General features: G+C 37.9%; 1 protein-coding gene and 1 long non-coding RNA gene across 3 annotated transcripts; one reads left to right on the plus strand and one right to left on the minus strand.

Moving 5' to 3' along the window:
* Positions 1 to 263: 263 nt before the first annotated feature.
* Positions 264 to 4,674, minus strand: LOC121527045. Of its 2 annotated transcripts, XR_005993369.1 has the most exons (3): positions 4,574 to 4,650; positions 942 to 997; positions 264 to 822 (listed from the first exon to the last, which is right to left on the minus strand). It is a non-coding gene; the product is annotated as an uncharacterized LOC121527045 (long non-coding RNA). The 2 variants fall into 2 exon arrangements; XR_005993370.1 differs by lacking the exon at positions 942 to 997 and having other exon boundaries at positions 4,574 to 4,674.
* Positions 4,413 to 24,131, plus strand: LOC121527044 (ADP-ribosyl cyclase/cyclic ADP-ribose hydrolase 1-like). Its single transcript, XM_041813722.1, has 8 exons — positions 4,413 to 4,749; positions 11,270 to 11,396; positions 11,487 to 11,622; positions 13,453 to 13,535; positions 18,802 to 18,875; positions 23,255 to 23,341; positions 23,527 to 23,610; positions 23,694 to 24,131. The coding sequence occupies exons 1-8, from the start codon at positions 4,574 to 4,576 to the stop codon at positions 23,749 to 23,751; spliced, it is 825 nt and encodes a 274-aa protein (XP_041669656.1). The 5' UTR covers positions 4,413 to 4,573; the 3' UTR covers positions 23,752 to 24,131.
* The last annotated feature ends 445 nt before the right edge of the window (positions 24,132 to 24,576 follow it).

The following is a 24,576-nucleotide window of genomic DNA, read 5'->3' on the forward strand; positions in this document are numbered from 1 at the left end:
ATATGAAATGATCTTGCAGGCCGGGTAAAACTGCACCGTGGGCCACATTTGGTCCCCGGGCCTTGAGTTTGACATCCGTGCAATAGGAGCTTTATCCAGCCCTGCATCCATGTGTGGCTTCTATTTGTGTCTCTGGGGAAAAGGTCACCAGGGAAACTCTGCAGACTCTGACTGTCTTGTATAATGACAAAGATTCAAAGGTTGCAATAACCCTAAAAATTATGCAATGAGGAAACACACCCAAACAGACACGCAGCTCTTGTTTTCTTCTGCTTTAACAGCTGGCATATTGATATTTCATGGTAACCACAGCATACTTATCAATGAACATGTCATTAAGTGCATGATAATAAAAGCACAAGGCAGACTTTGAAAGACAGACATGTACTGTTACATCATTAGACCCTAAGAACTTGTTCCTTAAGGTCAATCATTCAGTTTGATTCACTTTTTCGTACTCAAAGGTCTGCTTCATTTCTTAGCATGTTTACCACTGATGACTTTTCCTCGAACTTTGATTTATGGCACACAACAATCTCTCAGCTGCTGATGACTGCTGCATGAACTTCTCCTGCTACTGTTAAGGTCTCTACATTTAGATAAACCTGCCCGACACAAAAGGTGAAAGAGTTCTGCCCACGTTTAGACCACAAAGTGAACCAGTAAGTGAATGAACATGTTCACGCTTGCACCACAAGTTTTACAAATGGCTTCCTCAATGAAGTGTACAACCAGGCAGGTGGTCCCTCCTGAAGCTTGAGACTGAAGATGATTACAGGACTTCAAATCTGTGCTGTAGAAACCTGTCTGGAGCCGCATTCCCTGAAAGAAAACAAAACATGGCGGGTTTACTGGATAGCAGAAACTCTTACACTGTAGATATATTTGCTTTCAGGTGATAAATTGTGAGCAACAATAAAATCGGCCTACAGTACACACACCAAACTGATATCTTTGGCCAATCCAGCTGCTTTACAAGGTTACTAGATGCTAAATACTGAAAAATCCCAAATGAAACAACAACAGTTTTAAATGCAGAACTGTGGAATTTCAACAGTGACAAATGGGAGATTAATCACAATTAATTACAGGAATTCTGAGGCTAACTGCAATTAAAACTTTACTGGTTTGACAGCCATAGACCGTTCATCTGAAACCATGTATATCTCAGAAAGGAAATGCCTTAACAGTACGTCTTTCCAGTTTTAAATCTATATTTCTTTATTTAAACTTCTTCAAGAACAAAAAAAGGCGGTTGCATTCATGAAATAACCAGATTGTAAACACTACAGACGGAGATATATTTCAAAAATAAAACTGAGAAAAAGGTCAGAGGTCTAATCTGGGATTCACTAACTGTATGTGTAGACCTATTTCAGAAGTAGTTACACGAATGTTAGCTTGTTTAAGCTTTGTAAAGCTAACGTAGCCATGCTAGCTACTTAATTTACGTTCCTACATAAACCAATGTTGCTAAGTTAGCTTTAGCAACTTAACAAACTTTTAAAAGCAAACTTTGCTACTTCCTTAATGTATCTAAATAGTGTACGTAGCTGATCTTTGCTTTAGCTGTGTTAGCAACATTACTATGTTAGCTATATTATCTACATATAGCTTAGCTTAGTAGCAACATGAGCTTTATCAAACTTAGCTACTTTGCTAGTGTATATACACAGCTCACATAGCTGCTTTGTGAGCTTAGCTTTAGCTGCGTTGACAACATTGCTATGTTAGCTGCATAGCTATGTTATCTATATACAGCTATGCTAAGTAGAAACATGAGCTTTGTCAAACTTAGCTATAGCTGACTTAGCTATGTAGATAACATAGACATATGTAGCACATGTAGCTGCTGTGTGAACTTAGCTTTAGCGAGGTAGCTAACGTAGCTAAGTTGTCCTTAAGCTTACGCTGTTGGCACTTGCTGTGTTAGAACGCTTTCATGAGGACAATCTTTTTTCCTGTAGGAAGACTCTGTTAAATGTTTTGTATTAGTTTTTGAGGCTCAGTTTTGTTTTTGTTTTTTTTACTTTTTAATTTTGGTATTCTAACCGTACTTTAACTTTTAGCCTAAGTCTAAGCTAAACTTTGATCTGTTTTATTGAGAAAGTTTTAGCGTGTATTTCCATTCTGAGATGAACAGCATCGATGAACGGCCCGTGAGAGTGGCTGTAAGAGTTTAACAGGCTACAGCCAGACTGTTGGGCTTTTTATTGATTTAAACTGGACTAAACTAGACTAGACTGTTTTTGACTTTTCATTGACTTAAAGTGGTTAAAAATGACCAGCCTAAAATACGACCTAAACCAGGGAAACTCAACGTGTGGCTCTAGAGCACGTGTGGCTCTCTTGTGATGATTTGTGGCTCTTTTACGTCTTCATTTGAAATATTATTCCCCAGAAAACCTTAAAAAAAGGTAAACTTTGACCCCAGAATTATCCACTGCAAGTTACATTAATCAGTTTGTTTCACAGACTTACAAAGTAGCCTTTAATTGTCAACCTTTATTTTTTGTCTGTATATTCCCATTGCCCTTGTTTGCAAATTTTTGCTCGTTTTTACCCTTTTTGCCCCTTTATCTTGCTTTTCGCAAATTGCATATTTTTCCTTGCTTGCCACTTCTTGCCCATTTAAGGTTACTCTTGCCATCACATGCCGCTTGCTTTTTTGGCCAATTTTAATCACTTTTCACTCATTTTCCCCACCTTTCTGCTGCTTTTTGCCAAATTTAGTCACTTGTCACTCATTTCCAAACCTTTTGGCTGCTTTTTGCCAAATTTAGTCACTTGTCACTCATTTCCAAACCTTTTGGCTGCTTTTTGCCAAATTTAGTCACTTTTTACTAATTTTCACCAATCTTTTTGCTGCTTTTTGCCAAATTTAGTCACTTGTCACTCATTTCCAAACCTTTTGGCTGCTTTTTGCCAAATTTAGTCACTTTTTACTAATTTTCACCAATCTTTTTTCTGCTTTTTGCCAATTTTAGTCACCTTTCACTCATTTTCACCCACCTTTTTTCTGCTTTTTGCCAAGTTTAGTCACTTTTCACTCATTTTCCCCACCGTTCTGCTGCTTTTTGCCAATTTTAGTCACTTTTCACTCATTTTCACCCACCTTTTTTCTGCTTTTTGCCAAGTTTAGTCACTTTTCACTCATTTTCCCCACCGTTCTGCTGCTTTTTGCCAGTTTTAGTTACTTTTCACTCATTTTCCCCAAACTTTCTGCTGCTTTTTGCCAATTTTAGTCACTAGTCACTCATTTTCACCAACCTTTTTTGCCAAATTTAGTCACTTGTCACTCATTTTCCCCACCTTTCTGCTGCTTTTTGCCAATTTTAGTCACTCTTCACTCATTTTCCCCACCTTTCTGCTGCTTTTTGCCAAATTTAGTCACTTGTCACTCATTTCCAAACCTTTTGGCTGCTTTTTGCCAAATTTAGTCACTTTTTACTAATTTTCACCAATCTTTTTTCTGCTTTTTGCCAAGTTTAGTCACTTTTCACTCATTTTCCCCACCGTTCTGCTGCTTTTTGCCAATTTTAGTCACTATTCACTCATTTTCCCCAAACTTTCTGCTGCTTTTTGCCAATTTTAGTCACTAGTCACTCATTTTCCCCACCTTTCTGCTGCTTTTTGCCAATTTTAGTCACTCTTCACTCATTTTCACCCACCTTTTTTCTGCTTTTTGCCAATTTTAGTCACTTTTCACTTATTTTCACCAACCCTTCTGCTGCTTTTTGCCAGTTTTAGTTACTTTTCACTCATTTTCCCCAAACTTTCTGCTGCTTTTTGCCAATTTTAGTCACTATTCACTCATTTTCACCAACCTTTTTGCTGCTTTTTGCCAATTTTAGTCACTTTTCACTCATTTTCCCCACCTTTCTGCTGCTTTTTGCCAATTTTAGTCACTTTTCACTCATTTTCCCCACCTTTCTGCTGCTTTTTGCCAATTTTAGTCACTTTTCACTCATTCCCCCTCACCATTACCATTATTGCCACTTTTAAGTCATTTTATGTCACATCTAACCCATTTCTGCCACTTTTTTGTCACTTTTTACCCAGTTTTTGCCATTTTCTGCCTGTTTTATCCTTGTTCACCCAGTTTTTGGCCACTTTTTTGCTGCTTTTTCACCTATTTTACCAGCTTTAACAACTTTCACCCACTTTTCACCACTTAGATTGTGGCTCTTGTAAAGGTATATTTCAACAATTTGAGCAGGGTTGAGTAACACTGACCTAAACTTTTTAAATCTGAAGACTAAGACTAGAACTCAAAACTGTCATAAACAGAATGAGAACTTCCCTCACTACTGGTTAAAACTATGGAAAGTGAAACTGCTAATGAATTTCCGTCACGCTCAGACCTCAGGTTTGAGAGCTCCACCGTATCAGACAAGACTCCCTATTGGACAGCTTAAATAGCCTCGAGCTAGTGCACGTGTGCGCGCGCGCCGAGGATCGCACACCTCTCTATAAATACACGCCGGAGCGCGAGTGACTCCTGAGTGTCAACAAACCCGAGGTCGACAGCCAAACCTCCCGCGACGTTTTAATATTTCAGAGTGGTTCCTACATGGAGCCTGTCGTCCGCCGTCCTCCGAAGAAACGGGCCAAGCGGTGCCTGGTCCCAGCCGTCGTCTTGGTCCTGCTCCTCATCATTATCCTCGGTATTGGTCTGGGAGTGTCGCTCAACCGGAGTTCAGAAACATTTAAGACGACATTCATGGACAGATGTCAGAAGTTTGTAGGGTGAGTTCTGGCATTTTGACAGTTAATGTACAGAGCAGCATGTATGGAGTGGGTACGGGGTCTCAGCCGCAGGAAAACAGGGGTTTCCCTGGACAACTATCAGAGCGTAATGATGCCAAATACCTGCGTCAACAAGTAGCACGTTCACGTTTCATTCTGTTTCCTACAAACGGGGTTTGGGGCCAAGTATTAAATCATTTTTCACACCCCTGAATGAAGTGAAAGTAATAATGTCACACTTACAGCACGTCTGCACACTTAAACACGGTATCCAGAGATTATTAGGAATGAGTTATCTGAGTAAATTCACTTTAAGTGACACAAATGTGAGTAATATCAGTTCTTTGTTTCTGCTGTAGGTTTTGTAGTGAAACTACAGCTGAAATAGTTCATGCTGCATCTCCTGCTGTAGATGTTTTACCTCCTGAGACCCGAGCCGTTGTTTGGACAGCATTTTTATTTTCTCCAACTTATGTGGGATAAATAAGATAAGTTAAAATATCAGTCTAGTCAGTGAACAGGGATTTCTTGGAAATTTTCCTTTCCAAAATACCCCAAAATTTCATAATTAAAAAAAAATGTCTACGAAAATTCTTATACATATTTTTAAAGTACCCAAATATTTCTTTAGATAGCACTCAAATCTTTCAGTGAATATCCCAATAAAAATTTCCCAAAAATTCCTGCAAATTCCTGAAAATTTCAAGCAAATTCCCCAAATATGAAAGTAAATTCCCCCTTCAATTTCTTGGCAAATCTAGACATTTTTGAGAAACATTCTCCAAAATTCTGTCAAAATAATGGAAATAACCCAAACCCCCAAAAGTTTTCTAAGAAAAATGCTGAAAAATTCAAAAGGACAATCCTGAAGCCCAAATTGCCAATCCAACTTCCCAAAACTTTGGTAATAATTTCCCCATATTCCCATGAAAATGCATAAAAAATTAAAATTAATTTAAAGCCATGAAACCCTCCAAAATATACAAGTTTGTCCTCTTAATTTCAATAAAAATACTTGAATATCTTCCAAGCAAATTCTCTAAAATATCTAAACAGGAAATTATCCCAGCATTTCAAGCAAATACCTTAAACTTGAATGGATATTTTGAACAATTATTACATCAATTTTAATACCAAAAATGACTGCTATGATGTTGGAAAGCCAAAAAAGTAATGTCCTCATATGTGGATGCAGGGTCTTAGGTGGTTAAGGTTGTGCTATTTTTAACAACTCTATATGCTGTTTTGACATCAATCCAAAGCAATGCATCATATAAACATGGTCTCACTGGACAGGAAGGGCATTAGGAAGTCCAAGTAACTAAATGAGTCTGATAGATGTGGAAGAGTTTAAATAAAAATACTGTTTTTTTTACCTCTGAGATGAAGTGGAATACATTGATTGTTTGTACTTTATTTACGTATCATGCACAAAAAGTGCCCAACCCCTCATGGGTTTATAAGACACCAAAAATACAATCGCAGTGTTTAACAAAAAAAATAAGATAAAAATGAGATCATAGCAATTACAGAGTTGCCTGATCTTTTCTCAGCTCAGTAGTAAACACTAAACTCTGCCTTTTCTCCCAAGCTTTGCAGATAAAATCTGCTATGGCAAAAGTTCCTTTTATGAAACAGAACTCAAGTTTTTCACAATCATCAAACCGGAAGAAGTCTGCATTAATCAACATTTTCCTGAAAAGTAAATCCCTTAAGTCATCATAAATTGGACAGTAAAACAGAAAATGAATCTCGTTCTCAGTTTCACCAAAGTTAGGCAATAAACACACTCTGCAAGTGTAATGTTGCTTAAAGCAGGGGTTCTCAATATTGGGGTCAGGACCCCTTTGGGGGTCGCGAGACACTGAGAAGGGGTCGCCAGATGCCTTAAAAAATCGAGAATATTTTAAAAATGATATCCCCAAAATAGCCCCAAAACTATAGGCTTATTTCAAAACTAGCCTTTATCTCTCAAATTCTAGAAAAAGTGGTCGCCAAACAACTTCCAGCTGCCTTGGACACTCATAACATCCTGGATAAGTTTCAGTCTGGTTTTTGTCAGTCACATTCAACAGAATCAGCCCTTCTTAGAGTCTTTAATGACCTCCTGATCAGCAGTGATGAAGGTAGATGTTCTGTGTTGTGTTATTGGATCTCAGTGCAGCCTTTGACACTGTGGATCATGGTATTTCAGTTGATAGGCTAAAGCAGTGGGTGGGCATTTCTGGCTCAGCCATTGATTGGTTCTCCTCTTACCTGTCGAACAGAACTTTCTCAGGCACTGTTAACAGCCACAGCTCTTCTAATTCCCCCCTGGTCTGTGGAGTTCCCCAAGGTTCGGTCCTTGGACCACTATTATTCTCCTTGTACCTGCTCCCACTCAGCCACATAATCAACAGCTTTAGAGATGTATCTTATCACTGTTATACGGATGTCAGATAATTATCTACAGCTAAACAAAACAGAGGTCCTCGTCTCGGCCCCGGATAGTTTAGTGCCTGGTATTTTGGAGGAAATTGGTACCCTGTCTACTTGTGTAGAACCTGTTCTGCATAATCTTGGTGTTTCATTGAGCCACTCCTTGTCTCTTCATCAACATGTCAATAATCTGGTCTGTTCTTGTTTTTTTCCAACTCAGAAATATTGCTCAACTCAGACACATTGTTCCTACAGCTCAGATGGAGATGGTTATTCACACTCTCATTTCCTCCCGTTTAGACTACTGTAACTCACTTTTCACCTGTCTCAGTAAAACATCTATAAATCGTCTACAACTAGTTCAAAACGCCGCAGCCAGACTACTTACCAAGTCTTCAAAAAGGTCACACATTCTCTCCCCTGGCTTCCCATACACTTCAGAATACATTTTAAGATCCTTGTGTTTACTTTTAAGGCTCTTCATGGACAGGCACCAGCCCACGTTACCGAACTCTTAAAACCGTACAGTCCCAGCAGGACTCTTCAGTCCTCAGGACCTGCTGGCTGCACCAAACTCCAGACTGAAATCTAAAGGAGACTGTGCTTTTAGGGTCATTGCTCCAACTCTTTGCAGTTCACTTCCTTTGGGTTTAAGATCAGTAGACACTGTTGATTCATTTAAAAAGCAACTTAAGACCTACTTGTTTGGTCTGGCCTTTACTTAACTTGTTGTGTTGTGCTGTGTATTCTTTGATTGTACCTTTGCATCATTGCCTGAGTTTCTTTGTAAAGCACTTTGTGACTGTGATGTTCTTAAAAGGTGCTATATAAATAAACTTATTAATATTATTATTATTATTATCAAGCTGTATATTTTAGCCGTTTTAATGAAAATATATGGATGATATTAGTTTAATACAAAATAAAACAATTCATCAGTTGCTTTGGTGCCAGCATCCTGAATAAATGTTCCCTCTTTAGGAGCTGAGAAGTGTGCCAAACTGATATGAGGTTTTTATATTCAAAATATCTATTTGTACCACTTTTTAACAACTTTCCCTACCCAACTTTTCATCAATTTTTTCACAATTTGGACCCTTTTTTGCCACTTTTTACTCACTTTTGCCACTTCACACCAATTCTACCTGATTTTAACCAGTTTTCATCCCACATTATTTCACTTTTTTGTCATGTTTTTGCCTATTGTTACTTTTGTTGACCTAATGATAGCACTATTAGTCCTTTTTAACACATTTGATGCCTACTTTAACCACTATTTGTGATGCAGATTTTTGACAGTTTAACCCATTTCTGACAAATTTTGCATATTTTTCTGTCTCAGTTAAACCAATTTTGCCAGTTCCAACCATTTGTTTCGACTTTTAAATCCCATTTCACCAAATTTGCCACATTTTTGTCACATTAACCCATTATTGCCATTCATTTCTTATTTTTGCCACTCACAACCCATTTCTTCTACTTTTAAAATCCAATTTCACCACTTTTTCCACCCATTTTTGCCATTTTAACTCATTTTAGCAATTTTTAACCCACTTTAATCCTGTTTTTAAGAAAATGGGTTTACATTCTTAAGAAGAAGATACTAAGGCACAAATGAATAAGAAAATATATTTGGGATATTAGTTGCTTTGGTAAGAGTGGTTATTATTCTGGTTAAAGTATGGCAATGACAGATAACTTAAACATGGGCTCTGATGAAGAAATTGTGTGATAAATGTGGTAAATGATTAATCTGACTGATATTTAGTAGCTGTATCCACCCACTGGCACCGCTGACCTGATCCTTATCAAAGAACTTTTGGGACCCTCAAACTGCCAGGGCCACACTAAGCTTCTTTTGCTGGCCTCCCTACTGTGACCCCTTTTTATCTTTTCACCTAGACCTTCAGACCCTTACGACACCCAGGTGTCGCTTCCCTTTGCCTTGGATGACCCCTCTTCAAGCTGGTCAGAATGCCCCCCCCCCCCCTTTATTTTACTGTTTCTTTGTTTACCTTTTTGTTATTTATCTTGTTTAAACATCCTGTTACCATGTATGAGAACCCTTGCTTTACTCTGCTCTGTATTGGCTCACAGATGCAGTCCTGCGCTGCGTCGGTCAGTTCTCCAGGATGCTCAGGCATTCTTTAATAAACCTCACCTCACCCACAGCAAATGAACTGGACTTTTGAGTTTTGCTTTGGGGTCCCAGAAAGCCCCCCCCCCCCCCGTGAGCAGTCTTGTCTCCACATGACTATTCTTGAATGTTCATGTCTGTGTTCAACCACCGTCAGGTACAGTGGGGGTCCCCGGTCTCTGACACCTTTATTTTGGGGGTCACAGGCTGAAGTGGTGGAGAACCCCTGGCTTAAAGGGACAAATAGACAAAAAGTTGAGGTGATGTTTCTGTACTAACTTTCATTATGCTGCTTGTGAAACACATGTTTCTGTTTTTAAGACACTAATGATGGGCTAAAGACAATAAAATATGATACGGCTCAACAGATACTTTAGAACAGTGTTACTCAACCAAAGAGACAAACTGTTGAAAATAAATTTGCAAGAGCCACAATCTAAGTGGTGAAAAGTGGCAATTAAAAAAGTTAAAGGTGGCAAAAATGGTCAAAAAGCTGCAAACACTGGGAGAAAACTGGCAAAATGTTGCAAAAAAAATGAGTGGAAAGTGACTTAAATGGACAAAAATCAGAAAAAAAGGTGGGAACATTGACAAAAAGTGGCATTTAATTGCAAAAGGCAGCTTAAATGGGCAAGAAGTGGCAAAAAATGGCAAAAGGCAGGATAAAAGTGTCAAAAAAAAAAAGGGAAAAGTGACAAAAAGTGGCAAAAATGGGCTTGAAGTGGCAAACACTTTGAGAAAAGTGGCAAAAATAGGTAGAAAGTGGCAAAAAAATGAGTTATAGGTGGCAAAAATGGCCCAAAACTGTCAAAAACGTGGAGACAAATTATTAAAAAGTGACTAAAATGGGCAAAAACCACAAAAAAAGGTGGGAAAATGGACAAGAAGTAGCATTTAATTGCAAAAGGCAACTTAAATGGACGAGAAGTGGCAAAAAAAATGGCAAAAAGCAGGATAAAAGTGGCAAAAAGAGGAGAAAAGTGACTAAAAGTTGCAAAAATGGGCTGAAAGTGGCAAAAATGGGTGAAAATTGGCAAAAAAAAATGAGTTATAGGTGGCCAAAATTGTCCAAAAGTGTCAAAAACGTGCAGAAAAATGATTGAAAAGTGACTGAAATGGGCAAAAACAAGAAAAAGGTGGAAAATGAGCAAAAAAAAAAAAAAAAATTGGAAAGAGTGGCAAAATGGGAAATTAGTGGCATTTAATTGCAAAACACTGCTTAAATGGGCGAATGGCCACTTTTCTTAGGTACATGTAGGGGGGGTTCCAAGGAAAAATGGTTGGGAAACACTGATCTATTGAGTCTATGGAATAAAAAAAGGAATGCAGACGTTGTGATTTCATGATTGTGTGTGCCTCACATGCCTGCAAGCAGTCTTGGGCGTTACAGTATCAATGATTCATTTTTCTGATGAAATGGTGGGACTGGTGCAATAGTAATAAGTGCTATAAGTGCTTTTCAGACAGCATCTAGAAGGAAATGAAACGTTTAAGTTGGAGTCAGTCCAAGTGCATTGTCTGTGCGGCTCTGCAGCCAGTGACTGACAGGAGGTTTTCTTTCCTGCATCCTCTGCAGGTTGCACACTGTAAACGTTTTTTTCTAGTAACTTAAAGCCTTTTTTGTGGTAGATTTACTTTAATTTCTAACCTATTAATCTTATTTATTTATAATTTTCACAGTCACTGTCTGTTAAACCTAAACTATGACAGATTTAGTGTGTCAGTTTAACCGAAAGTAAAGGAATGGGAATAATGTGTTGATTCTATGCTTGAAATGCAGACCATAGTTATGTTTTGTCAATAAGTAAATCAAATAAACTTCAACTTACAAAAGAACACAGAGTGAAAATAAAGTGCACACCTTTCTTACATAACCTGCACCAATTGAAGTTGGACACTCAGCATCCCTCAGAATGAGGCTGATCTGCATTCCTAGACTAAGCAGCACCGTCATTTGTTTTTCAGATACGACTGTGAAAAAGTATGGGCTGCTTTCGAACAATCCTACGTGGGGAAGGACCCCTGTAACGTTCCCATGGAGGCCTACGACCCTCTCATTGCTGCAGCTCCCTTCAAACCTGCATGCAACAGAGTAAACATCACACCTCGCTTTTATGCACAGTAACCCACCGTTAATACTTCGATTTTTCAAGCTTAATGCACTGGCTTTGTCCTGGTTTAGATGATGTTCTGGAGCAAAACGAAGGATGTGGTTCATGACTTCACAGGGAAGAAGGATTGCTTTGTCACCCTGGAGGACACTCTGCTGGGATCAGTGCTGGATGGTCTGACCTGGTGTGGAAAAGAGGGCAGCAGTGGTAAGGAAGCCTCAAAACAGATAAGTTAGAAAGCAGGTAGCTAAATGAGTTTAGCTGAATGATCGTGAAACTTGTTTGCAGAGATCCAAAATAACTATAAATGCATTTTGCATGCCTCTGCAACAGAAGATGGAACAAAAAGATCTACTACAGCCAAACCCCTGAGGTGTTATTTGTAATGCCAACAGTAACTGACATAATGACTTATCAAAGCAAGTCATGCCACATCTTGTTTTTTTTTTTCAAGCCCATTATCAGAATGTTTGGCTTGTAGCAGTTCCTGGCACAAGAATTGAAAGAGAAGCAACTTAAAGGTTTATCTTAAGGTCACGTAGTAAAGAGGGTTTGGCACAGAGCTTACGCGCTGAACTTTAGTGCATTCTTACATTACTACAACTTACATTCTTGCAAGTTCTTGCTTTTGCCATGTCTGTTAAAGCGCTTTGTAAACATCTGTTTTTAAAGGTGCTATGTAAATAAAGTTATTATTATTATTATTAGAGACTAACTTGCTTTTTAGCTTTGCATCCACATACACTCAGCTGTGCCATGGTTGCAGTTGCTCATACTTAGCTATGCACAACACAATTTACTGTTGGACAAAGGTGTCAACCTCAAGGCCCGGGGGCCAAATCCGGCCCGTGGAACGATTTTATCCGGCCCGCAAGATCATATCATATTTGCATAATAAGTGTCCCACCAGTATGATGTCTGCAGATTTCCTCCTGTATAAAAATGTAAACTTCAACTTGATTAATTAAAATATCCTTGTTAAGTCAAAAACATCTGAAATTGAAAGGAGTAAGAAAAATCAGTTAAAAAGTCAGGAATGTTGGAAAATAGATTGTGTTTTTATTTTATGATTTCAATTTTGCATCTAAGGATGACTCAAACTTTTGATTTTGACTTTTTATTTCATGCTTTGACCTTTTTCAACTCGTAATTTGGACTTAATGTGTCACATTTTTTATCTTTAAAATTCACAATTTTAAGTTTTAAGTCATACTTCTATCTTTTAAACTCATTATTTTGGCTTTTTAATCCCATATTTTGTCCTTTTAAACCTATTAATTTATTTATTTTTTTTTTTTTCAAATTTGAAATTTTGAATTCATATCTTTAACTTTTCATATCATATTTTGACCTTTTAGATTCTCAATTTTAACTTGAATCTTTAACTTTATAAGTCATTATTTTGAATTTTAGCTCATATTTTGACATTTTCAGCTCCTTACTTTGGCTTTTTAATTCCATATGTTGACCTATTAGACTCACAATTTAAAATCTTATGCCATATTTTGACTTTTAAACCCAAGATTTTAATTTTAACTCAGAGTTTGACCTTTATTACTATTAATTATATCATGTCCTGACCTTTTGAAATGATAAGATGGACATTTTTCATCTCAGATTTTGAGCTTTTAAACTTACCATTTTTACTTTCTTTTATTTTCTAAATGATTTATCATCAGTGCTGTTTTTGTCATATTTTATTACTGTTGAAAATGAGGCTGACAGTTATGGTTAAGTGTTGACCCTCGTAGGCTTTCAGGTTAGACCTTAATCCAGAATCCGGCCCCTGCTGTGACTGAGTTTGACTGGAACGTGATAATGCTGATACTACCCACCCTACCACATGGACTCTGTTTGCCCCCACGAACAAAGACACAGCTTCTCCAGGTGCCAACACTATTCATGAAAAAGAAAAGCAAGGAGAACATAGAAAAATACAAAGAAAAGGCTGAAGAAAGAGCTTAGAAAGAGGATCGGAGGCATTTTTTTAACACTGAAAAGGAAAAAAGTCGTATAACTTTGTGTGCTTTGTTTCAGAAACGTTGACATCTGACTGCCCAGGATGGACAGACTGTGACAACAACACTGTTCGCTCTTTCTGGAACCGAGTCTCAGCTGCTGTAAGTCGTCAACAGTTCACCACTTTAGTCAGAATTAGTATCATCCTGGGATGAAGCAGCGGTTAAAATAACACATTTGGAACAGAAGGTGAAGCAAAAATCCCCTGTGCATAAGTGATTATGATGGAGAGGAGAGAAGGAAACTCGCTCTGCCTGGTTCTTCATCAATGAGGCTTTGTGCTGGTCTCTATGGAGCCACATTGCGTAGCTCTCTCCTGAGCGAGCAGGGGCAACCCACACATTCAGAGCAGCTCTGCTTGAGTTTTTCTCTGTCGAAGAATAACTAAAAAAATAACACTCTCTTCCAGTTTCCACCAGCAGTAACCAAAAAACAAGTTTTGGTGCAAAACAAAATAATATTCTCACCATAGATGTCACGAAAAACAAAACTAGTATGCATTTAATGGAATTATGGTACAGTTTAACCTGCTAGAAGTTGAAATAACTCCACATAAAGATTTACATTACCTGTTGCCAGCATCTTTAAAAAAAAAAATGCCCCCAATAACTAAGAAGTTATTTCTAATCAGCTGCTAAATAAGGTATTAATGGGCTGTACTAGTGACTTCAGGTGTTTAAATCAGGTCACAGGTGCATAAAATCAATCACCTAGCCATGCAGTCTCATCTGCCATCACTGAATATGATGGATGCCACCCTTGCAATTAGATGGTTCATGAAGTTTCATCCCTGCTGGATATTCCACAGTCAACTGTAGGTAGTATTATTAGAAAGTGGAAGCGTTTAGGAAACTGATCATCAACTGGCGGTCCGGGGGCCACATCAGGCCCCCCAAAGCTTCCTGTCTGGCCCCGGAAAGATCATTAAAATCAGAAAAGGAGGAAAAGAAGATTTTAAGAGTATCCTTTTGCTTTAAATGTCTGCAGCTGTTAAATCCATCCCAAATAACACTAAAATAGTTTTAGAATGACTAAGCATTTGATCTGTTTTTACAGTAATTTACTGTCAAAGTTAGTCGAAATTTTAAAAATGTCAAGGTTGGCAGAAGTGCTGCAAAAATTGGCAGAAAAACTTGTGAAAAGATGTTAAAATGTGTCAAAAAATGGTAAAGGAGGAAAAAAGGGGCAAAGGGTATCAAAAATTGGTTACGAATGACAAAAATAGTGCAAGAAAGTAAAGAAACGGGGTTAAAAGTGGCAAAAATTGATGATAAGAGTGGCATAAAGCAGATAAAACATGCAGAACAAGTAGTTTGAAGGGGGTTAAAATCCTAAAAAAAAATGGGTTAATGAGGCAAAAGGGGGCAAAAAAGTATCAACAATGGGTTAAAAGTGGCTAAAATAGAGGAAAAGTGGCAAAAATGGATAAAAGACTGACACAAAGGGGATTAAACAAGGAGGGCCCATTCTCTGGGATTTTCAGGGGTCCAGCAAATCCGGTTGTCAGGCCTGCTGCATTATAGATAATAGGAATAGATCTCACTGGTAATGACTCAAAATGTCCTGTAGTTTAAAGGAAAATACAAACACTACTGCAATAACATTTCAATCAGACCAAAATGTTAATTTAATTATTGTGTATTTGAAAGTCTGGCCCCCAGAGTTTCTGTTGAGACTAAATGTGGCCCCTTGTGCAAATGTACTTGATGACCCCTGCTTTAGGAACAGCGGCAACTCAGCCGCATAGACGAAGACTATGTAAAATCACAGAGCGGGTGTGGAAGAACTTGACTGGCCCACACAGAGTCCTGACTTCAACCCCACTGAGCAGCTTTGGAGGAACTGGAACAGAGATTGCAAGCCAGGCCTTCTCGTCCAACATCAGTGCTGGACATCATAAATGCTCTACAGCAGGGGTTTACAAACGTTTTTAGCCTAAGGCACAGCTAAGGTTAAGATTAAATCTCATGGCACACCATATTTATATCAATACAAAATAGACTTTTTGTGTGGACAAAAGGTGGCAAAAAATGGGTTAAAAGTGATGAAAAAACATGGCAAAATAGGGAAAAAAGTGGCAAGACAAAGTCAGTAATGGGTAACCATTGGCATAAGGGGCAAAAACAAGCTGAAAGTGACCAAATTGTGGCAAAAATGGTAACAAGTGGCCAAAAGGGGTAAAATGTTTTTAAAAAGTGGTTAAAATGCGTTAAAAGTGATTTAAAAATGTGCAAAATTGGGCAGAAAAGTGGCCAAAGAAAGGCAAAGTGAGCGAAAATTGGCAAAAAGGTGGCAAAATAGGTTACAAGTAGCAGAAAAACTGGCAAAAAGGGTTAAAGTTGCTTTAAGGTGGTAAAAAGGGGTTAAAAGTGTTGAAAGATTGGCAAAAACATTCCAAATAATAGCAAGATTAGGAAAAAAATGGCACAAATGTCACAAAATTGAGTTTAAATTATTTTAAAAAGTTGCAAAATTGCAAAAAAGCAGGAAAAAAGTTTTGAGTTGTCAAAATAAACGACAAATAGGTAAAAAAAAATGTTAACTTGGTTAAAAGTAGCATGAATTAATAATTTCAATACCAGATTCAACTCAGTTATAGCTTGCCAAATGAGGTAACTGTTAGCCAGGATGCTAGCACCAATGCTACTGATCCATCCCACACACACACCCACACACACCCACACACACACACACACACACACTGATATCATCAATAAATCACAACTGGGGAGGGAGCATTCTCTGTTCTTTATTAGGGGTCCAGCCAGATCCCCAAGGCACACCTTGACTTGCCTTGTGCCTCGCCACACCATTTGAGAACCACTGGTCTACAGAATGAAAAGGCACAAGTGACCCTTTTCTTTATTATTGTAATTAGCTGATTGGAAACTGGCTCAAAATATGCTAAAAAGCATTATCTTGAGCATGTTTCATTAAGCTTTTTAATGTCAAATAATAATTTACAGCCCCCTTATGCACAGCAGACTGGAGTAAATGCTGAAATAGTCGCCTCTTTATAATGAATCGGGAATGTTGTGAACTGGGAATCACAAATCATGAGATAATTTAAATTCACATCTCTGACATAAATATCTATTTAAACATTACATTTCCTGGTTCCTGATTTTGACTGTTTATCTTGCAACAGTGAAGTGGACCAACCCCAGCTGTGTACTTGTCATTTTTGATGGTCAAACTTTTTTAAAGAGGGCCTGAACTCATAGATGGTGTAACTTGTCATCATTTCAGCAGAACTGTGTAGAGTCTGTCGATCAGAGCAGCTGTGAGCTGTTGTTGAAATGTCAGGAATGTGTCGCTCTTCACCTACTTATTGTGTCTTCCTCTTGAGTGGGAAAGACCTTCAAAAGACCTGATTGTTTGCCAAACTCTACCACATTTGACATCAGCGTGAGGGCCGCTTTTGAAGGAAGGATGTCTTTGTTTTGTGGTGGAACTGTTAGTCTTGTTTCAGATGTGTAAAACCACCTATCAGGACTAGAAAACAGAGAGTTAGATGGAGAATTTTCACTGAATTACCATAGAAGACAGTCTCTAGAACAAAAGCAACATCAAACAAATTTGTGAATATATATTTTATCACAAAAAACTTTGATAAAGAAGCCTTCTGCAGATATCTTTATGAAAAAGACAAACAATATGTCAGGAATTAAACACTATATTGACAAAAGTATTCCCTCACCTGCCTTGACTGGCAAATCAACTTCAGTGACATCCCATTTTTTATCCATACGGTTTCATATGACGTCGGTCCACCCTTTGCAGCTATAACAGCTTCAACTCCTCTGGGAAGGCTTTCCACAAGGTTTAGGAGTGTGTTTATGGGTATTTTTTACCATTCTTCCAGAAGCTCATGTGTGAGGTCACACTGATGTTGGACCAGAAGGCCTGGCTCTCAGTCTCCGCTCTAATTCATCCCAAAGGTGTTCTATGGGGTTGAGGTCAGGACTCTGTGCGGGCCAGTCAAGTTGATCCACACCAAACTCTCTCCTCCATGTCTTTATGGAGCTTGCTTTGTGCACTGGTGCACAGTCATGTTGGAACAGGAAGGGGCCATCCCCAAACTGTTCCCACAAAGTTGGGAGCATGGAATTGTCCAAAATCTCTTGGTATGCTGAAGCATTCAGAGTTCCTTTGACTAGAACTAAGGGGCCAAGCCCAGCTCCTGAAAAACAAGCCCACACCATAATACCCCCTCCACCAAACTTTACACTTGGCACAATGCAGTCAGACAAGTACTGTTCTCCTGGCAACCGCCAAACCCAGACTGGTCCATCAGGTTGCCAGATGGAGAAGTCTAGGTTTGGCGACTCCAGAGAAGGCGTCTCCACTGCTCTAGAGTCCAGTGGCGGCGTGCTTTACACCACTGCATCCCACGCTTTGCATTGCACTTGGTGATGTATGGCTCGGATGCAGCTGCTCGGCCATGGAAACCCATTCCATGAAGCTCTCTACCACTGTTCTTGAGCTAATCTGAAGGCCACATGAAGTTTAGAGGTCTGTAGCCATTGACTCTGCAGAAAGTTGGCCACCAACATGGCAAAGACAAACCTGGTGTTCAGCGTGGACGATTCAGGAGTGGTTACAATGAAGTCCGAGACCACTTTCAAGACTTCTGCGCACTATGTGCCTCAGCATCCGCTGACCCTGCTCCATCATTTTACACGGCCTACCACTTGGTGGCTGAGTTGCTGTCGTTCCCAATCTCTTCCACTTTGTTATAATACCACTGACAGTTGACTGTGGAATATTTAGGAGCCAGGAAATGTCACCACTGGACTTGTTGCACAGGTGGCATCCTATCACAGCACCACGCTGGAATTCACTGAGCTCCTGAGAGCGAGCCATTCTTTCACTAATGTTTGTAGAAACAGTCTGCATGCCTAGGTGATGATTTTATACACCTGTGGACATGGAAGTGATTGGAACACCTGATTTCCATTATTTGGATGGATGAGTGAATACTTTTGGCAATATAGTGTATCAACTGGTTAAATATGAACAGTTTTTTGACCCATCTGACCAAAAAGATTTCATGGATCCATTTTGTTCCTTCTTTAACATCTATATCAACTGTGATAACATATGGTTAAGTCTTGCAATAAAAAAAGGAGTGTTACACCACTCTGTCCAACATGAAAAACATTTTCTACTCATGGAAATACGATCCATAACATTAGATTGGCATTTACTTAAAGGATGATATGCCGCTGCAAGAATCCTTATTGTCTGAAATTCACAATAAACCAATCTTTGACTCAGAAAGACAGCAGTACGATGGTGTTGTGTTTTAAAGTAAACAGAACTGTGACCTCTGTTAAACATTAAACATCTTTCTTATGTTTATAGTTTGCAGAAGTTGCGTGTGGTGACACCACAGCAATGCTGAACGGATCCATCGCCACACCTTTCAGTCCATACAGGTAAGATACTCTTCACCTCTTCTTTAAATTCACGAAGGATAAAAAGGGGATTTCGGATCAGGTTTTTTTTTGCTGTTTTAGTGTTACTCTCTGCTTACTTAGCTGTGAATCCATCCTGAATCGTGCACGTTCAGTGTATATCTCTTTCCCCTTTGGTTGGACTTTGAGCAGGAAAGAGTCTTCAGGTCAGATCATGTGCTGACTCTTTATTTTCATGTACTGTAAATCAAACAGTGAAGCTGCACTCTCGTTAGCCTTTACCCCTCTAAATGGACACAATCTCTGCAAAGTTTGTAGACTTGTGTACAGAAGCCTAAGTAGTCTAAATTAGTATCATGTCATTGTGTCTAAGACAGAACAGTTTAAAAGAGGCTAAACCAGGGTTATATGTTTGTCAGATCCAGTTAGGTGCTTAAATGTGATCGCTGTGATTCAGTAGGTGTTCAGTTGACCTCTAGCTGTTTTCTCTCAGCTAGTCCAAAGTTAAGATCAGGGTTGGAAATTAATTTTATTGGTGACCTGCCATTACCTGGTGGTAGGTGCTGATTTCCCGGCCTGGTTTAGAGACAAATAAGTCAAATTTTCAACTGTGCTGAAGTAGTTACTTATTACTTCAGTTACACGTGAGTTTAATGTGATACGGCCTACCAGGGGTGTCATGTAGGCCAAGGTTCAGCAAGCTAGAGTGTAGGTAAAGATCCTGTAAAGTAGGGGTGTCAAACAATCACAGCAGGGGCCGGATTCTCAATTTGGGTCTAAGAGCCTAACAGGCTTAATATTTAACCACTGAGTGTCAACCTAAATGATTTTGAGATTATAAGGTCAACATGGTAAGTTAAAAACTCAGAATCTCAGATAAAAAGTCAAACTTACAAGTTAAAAAAGGTAAAAACATGACATTTAAAGTCAAATTAATGTTTTTAAAAGGCGAAGCATGAGATAGAATTCTGAAACCATGATTTTTAAGTCAACATATGAAAGTCAAAATCACAAGTTTTGAAGGTTAAAAAATGAGCTAAAAGTCAAAGTTAGGAGTTGAAATGGTCAGCAAAACTGAGATAAAATTTAAAATCATGAGATTTAACAATCAAAATGTGAGAGAAGCATCTAAATTGTGAGTTTAAAATGTCAAAATATGAGAGTAAATTTCAAATTCATGAGTTTTAAAAGTCAAAATGTAAAACAATGTTAAAAATCACGAGTTTTAAAGGTCAAAACATGAGATTAAAGTCAAAATCATGACTTACAAAGGTCAAGCTAGGATTTAATGTAAAATTATGAATCTAAAAGGTAAAATCTGAGATAAAAAGTCAAAGTTATGAGATGTAAAGGTTAAAATATGAAATAAAAAGTCAAAACCATAACTTTTAGTCATAACTGAGATGCAAAATTGAAAATATAAAGAAAACACAAATTTCTCCTACGTTCCTGACTTTTTATCAAATTATTTTTACAGTTTACTTTTTCTCATTTTTCTGACTCAGCACAGATGTTATGAATCATCCAGGTTAAGTTTACATTTTTATACTGGAGGAAATCTGCAGACCTCATACTGGTGGGCCAGTTCTAATAAAAATATCATATGATCTGTTGGGCCGGGTATAACTGCACCACGGGCCGGATTTGGCCCCCGGGCCTTGAGTTTGGATTTCACTTTACAGGGTCTTTAAATAAAGTAGTTAAGTTTGTCTATGAGTTTAACTCGGATAAAGAAATAATTGTGTTTATTTGGGTCTGTGCTTATATCTTCATTCAGTGTAGACACATGTAGCCTATTTAGTGTGTTAGTTGTGTAACATCACCTTACATAACAAGAGTGGATCTCTAGAGTTTTATCTTTCTTATCGGTCGATATGCCTGTCTATCTGATAATGCTGGCAGACGTCCCATTAAAAGGTTCACTCACAGGTTACATTAGACGACTGCTGAGCGTCTCTGGGAATATTCAGCAGAGGTATTCACATTCCTCAGGTAGAAGTATAGATACTAGGGTTTAAAAAGACTTTTGTCAAAGTTGAAGTATCAACTCAAGCTTTTTACTCAAGTTAAAGTGTAAAAGTACTGGTTTCAAAACTACTTCAAGTATAAAAGTAAAAGTAATGTAAGGGGGGATAAAGTGCCATTAAGGACAAAAGTTTACACCGCGCCACAGGGGCCTATAGTGCACTACCCCACCTCCCCAAAACACATTTTTCTAAAGGCCATAATGTCTATAATGTTATATTAAAATGTTAATGTTAAAACATTTGGATGCATCTGTTTCAGCCACATTTATGCCCATTGAATATGAATGCATTTCAGTACAATGCAAATACATTCAAGAACCATATATGTGTACTACCAACGTCCTGGCTGGTGATTGGTTGGGACATTTCGCTCGAGTTCCCTTGAGTCTCTGCCACGGACATCTTCATACTAGGCTACATACGTCTGCTGTTTCCTTGCTGGAGTGTGACGTGATTTGTGTCGTGCGCAGGTGCGATGGATCACGTACAAACCAATAGGGTGTCAGAATGGTGTTATGTTTATACTTCTCATCCAACCACAATCAAATTCACTCTATCCGGATGGTGCGATTTATGTGGATAGGTTTTTGGTTTTTTTTTTGTTTTTTTTGACGATGACAAGCCGGAATGAAAACAAGCTGGAATGAAATAGGAGTAACGAGGCTATTTTTAAAATGTAAGAAGTAGAAGTAAAAAGTAAGCTGAAAAATAATTACTCCAGTAAAGTATAGATACCCAAAATTTCTACTTAAGTAAGGTAACAAAGTATTTGTACTTAGTTACTTGACACCTTTGATATTCAGGAACAGCTGAGGTATTTTATAAATTACCAGAATGTCTATGGGTTATTCTCTTCAAGAGAATACGATAAGCTAAATAACAAGAGAGTCTCTTGTTATTTAGCTTATCGTATTCTTGGAATATCATCAATAATGGGTTAATAACAAAGACTATATAGGTCAGTGTTACTCAACCCTGCTCAACCATGGAGCCAAACTGTTGAAAAATACATTTGCAAGAGCCACAATCTACGAGGTGAAAAGGGGCAGTTAAAATAAGTTAAAGGTGGAAAAAGTGGTCAAAAAGCAGCAAACACTGGGAGAAAAGTGGCGAAAGTGACCAAAAAATAAGTTAAAGGTTGCAAAAAATTGTGAAAAAGTGGGAAAAATGGGCAAAAAGTAGCATTTAGTTGCAGAAGGCAGTATAAATGGGCGAGAAGTGGCAAGAAAAGGCAAAAAGGGGCAAACACTGGTAGGAAAATGTGACAAAAGGAAATGAGTGAAAAGTGACTAAAATGGGCAAAAATCTGCAAAAAGGTGGAAAAATTAGAATAAAGATGAATTTAACTGCAGCTTCAATAGGTGGTAAGTGGCAAAAAGTAGCAAAATATTGCAAAAAGCAGGATGAAAGTGTCAAAAAGAGGTTGAAAAGTGGCAAAAAGAAGTAGCAAAAATAGGCCAAAAGCGGCAAACACCGGGAGGAAAGTGGCAAGAATGGGGAGACAAAGTGGCAAAAAGGGCAGAAAGTGTCAAAAATGGGTGAGAAGTGGTAAAAAATGAGTTACAGGTGGCAAAAATGGTCCAAGAGTGGCAAGACTGTGGCAAAAAAGAGTCAAAAATGACTAAAATGGGCAAAAATCTGCAAAAAGATGGAAAAAAACGCCAAAAACATGAAAGAGTGGCAAAATGGGAAATAGGTTGCATTTAATTGCAAAAGGCAGCTTAAATGGGTGAAAAGTAGCAAAAAAAAAAGCAACAAAAGGGTCAAAAAATTGCAAAAAGCTGGATAAAAGTATCAAAAAGAAGTGGCAGCAATGGGAAAAATGTTTCAAGTCAAGACATAAAAGAGCCACAGTTGAGTATCACTGATATAATTTAGATTATATAACTCCAGTTCTAGGAATATGGAAATCTGATTTTAACAGCTGGAGAAAGGGAAAAATTACAAGTAAATTTCTTGATTTATTTATTTAAATAGCAGTGGAAGTTGCTGTGCACATCCAAACAGAATATTTGTGTTGCTCAATCGTTCAGCTTATTTTAGCACAGATTTCTTCTGGATTTAGTTCCTGCAGTGTTTTGTAAATCAAATTTGGAGAAAGCCACTGAAATGAAAGAAAAGCAGCATCACTTATCCTTTATTGGATATTTGTCATAAAATGAGAAAAGAAAATAATAAAATACAGAAGTGGCAGCATGACGTGCTTACTATATATGCATTGCCATTTAGGTTGTAAAACTATAAATCAGTCAGTCCTAATTACATTACATACTGTATTTTTATTTTACATACTGCTTCTGATTTTCCTTTTATCATTTTTTACCGGATAAAAACGCTAACTTTAAATCTGTAATCTTTCCTACTTTTTTTCAGTATTTTTGGAAGCATTGAGGTGAAGAGGTTCAGCTCCCAGAAGATGAGAAGTCTGAATATTATTCTGGTCACACAGGAGAAACATGTGTAAGATTTTCAAAATAAGTTTTACAAATGTCTCTTTCCTGCTTATTTTTGAGTGGAACAGGTCTTTAAAAGCTCTGTATGCTCTTCCACAGTGGCTATTTTAAAGCTACAACATCCAAATACTCTGGAATAAAAAGTAAAAACTAAAATATATTAAAAGTGTTTTTTTTCTGAATCATCTTCAGGTCAAATTGTACAAACCAATCTTTGAAGGATTTACAGAAAGAGCTGGATGGAGGCATTAAATACAACTGCAAAGAAGTTTCAGAGTAAGTACGGTGTGTTTGTGTACGAGGGCGTAAAGGTGTGTTTTTTGTGATTGCACAGTTTTAATTCATGTTTCTGTTTGCAGAGCTCAGATCCAGGAGTGCAGCTCAAAGCCAGAGACCCCCTGTGGAGCCTGTTGGTGAAAATATGTGAGCAGAAAGTCTGATTTCTCTCCCTGACAGGAAACAGACACAGGAGCTGTAAAGAATATTTGTACAAAGTTTATTTTCATGTCTTTTTAAATGAATGTCATTTTTGTACCTGTGGGCCAGTTTCACGTCTTTAATGCATTATTGACAATGATAATATTTTTCTAATCTGACTATGGACCTTTATATGTTTTAAAACAAGCCTGTGTATGGCTGAGTAGATTTTAAGAAGACGTAGTGCAGTAAAGTTGGGATTAAATCTCATGTACTGTAGGGTTAAAAACCTCGGCTGCTATCTAATCAGCTCCAACTGACAATCTCTCTCCTACCTGGTGGCACAATTTGATTTTTTTTAATAAAATGTGGAAATATAAGGATGTAAAGTGTCTTTGGGTTTATATTTTGAGTGTTTTTTTATTTTATTATTTCATCATCACATATTGACAACAAAATATGAAGAAAAAGCTACTTTAGGGCATCAAGCAGACCAGAGTACAATAAACCACAACGCGAGTTTTTGCCACTTTAACTGACGTTCTGTCAGTAGGTTAGAAGTGGCAAAAAATGTAAACAGGCTAACGTGGATGGATGAAGTAGTGAAAATGTGTTTAAGAGTGGCACAAATGGGTCAAAAGTTGAATAAAATGGGTTAAGAGAGGCAAAAATGTTGCAAAAATTGACAGATTTTAGAGGTGAAACAGATTGGAAAGTTGAGTTGGGGTGAGAAGTGGCAAATGTGGTTCAAAATAGGCAAAAATGAGATTAAAGTTACTGCTATTATTACTGCAATGCAAAAAAAAAAAGTGGCAAAAAGGGGTG

The sequence above is a fragment of the Cheilinus undulatus genome, linkage group 19 (assembly GCF_018320785.1).
Source record: "Cheilinus undulatus linkage group 19, ASM1832078v1, whole genome shotgun sequence".
Lineage (NCBI taxonomy): Eukaryota > Metazoa > Chordata > Actinopteri > Labriformes > Labridae > Cheilinus > Cheilinus undulatus.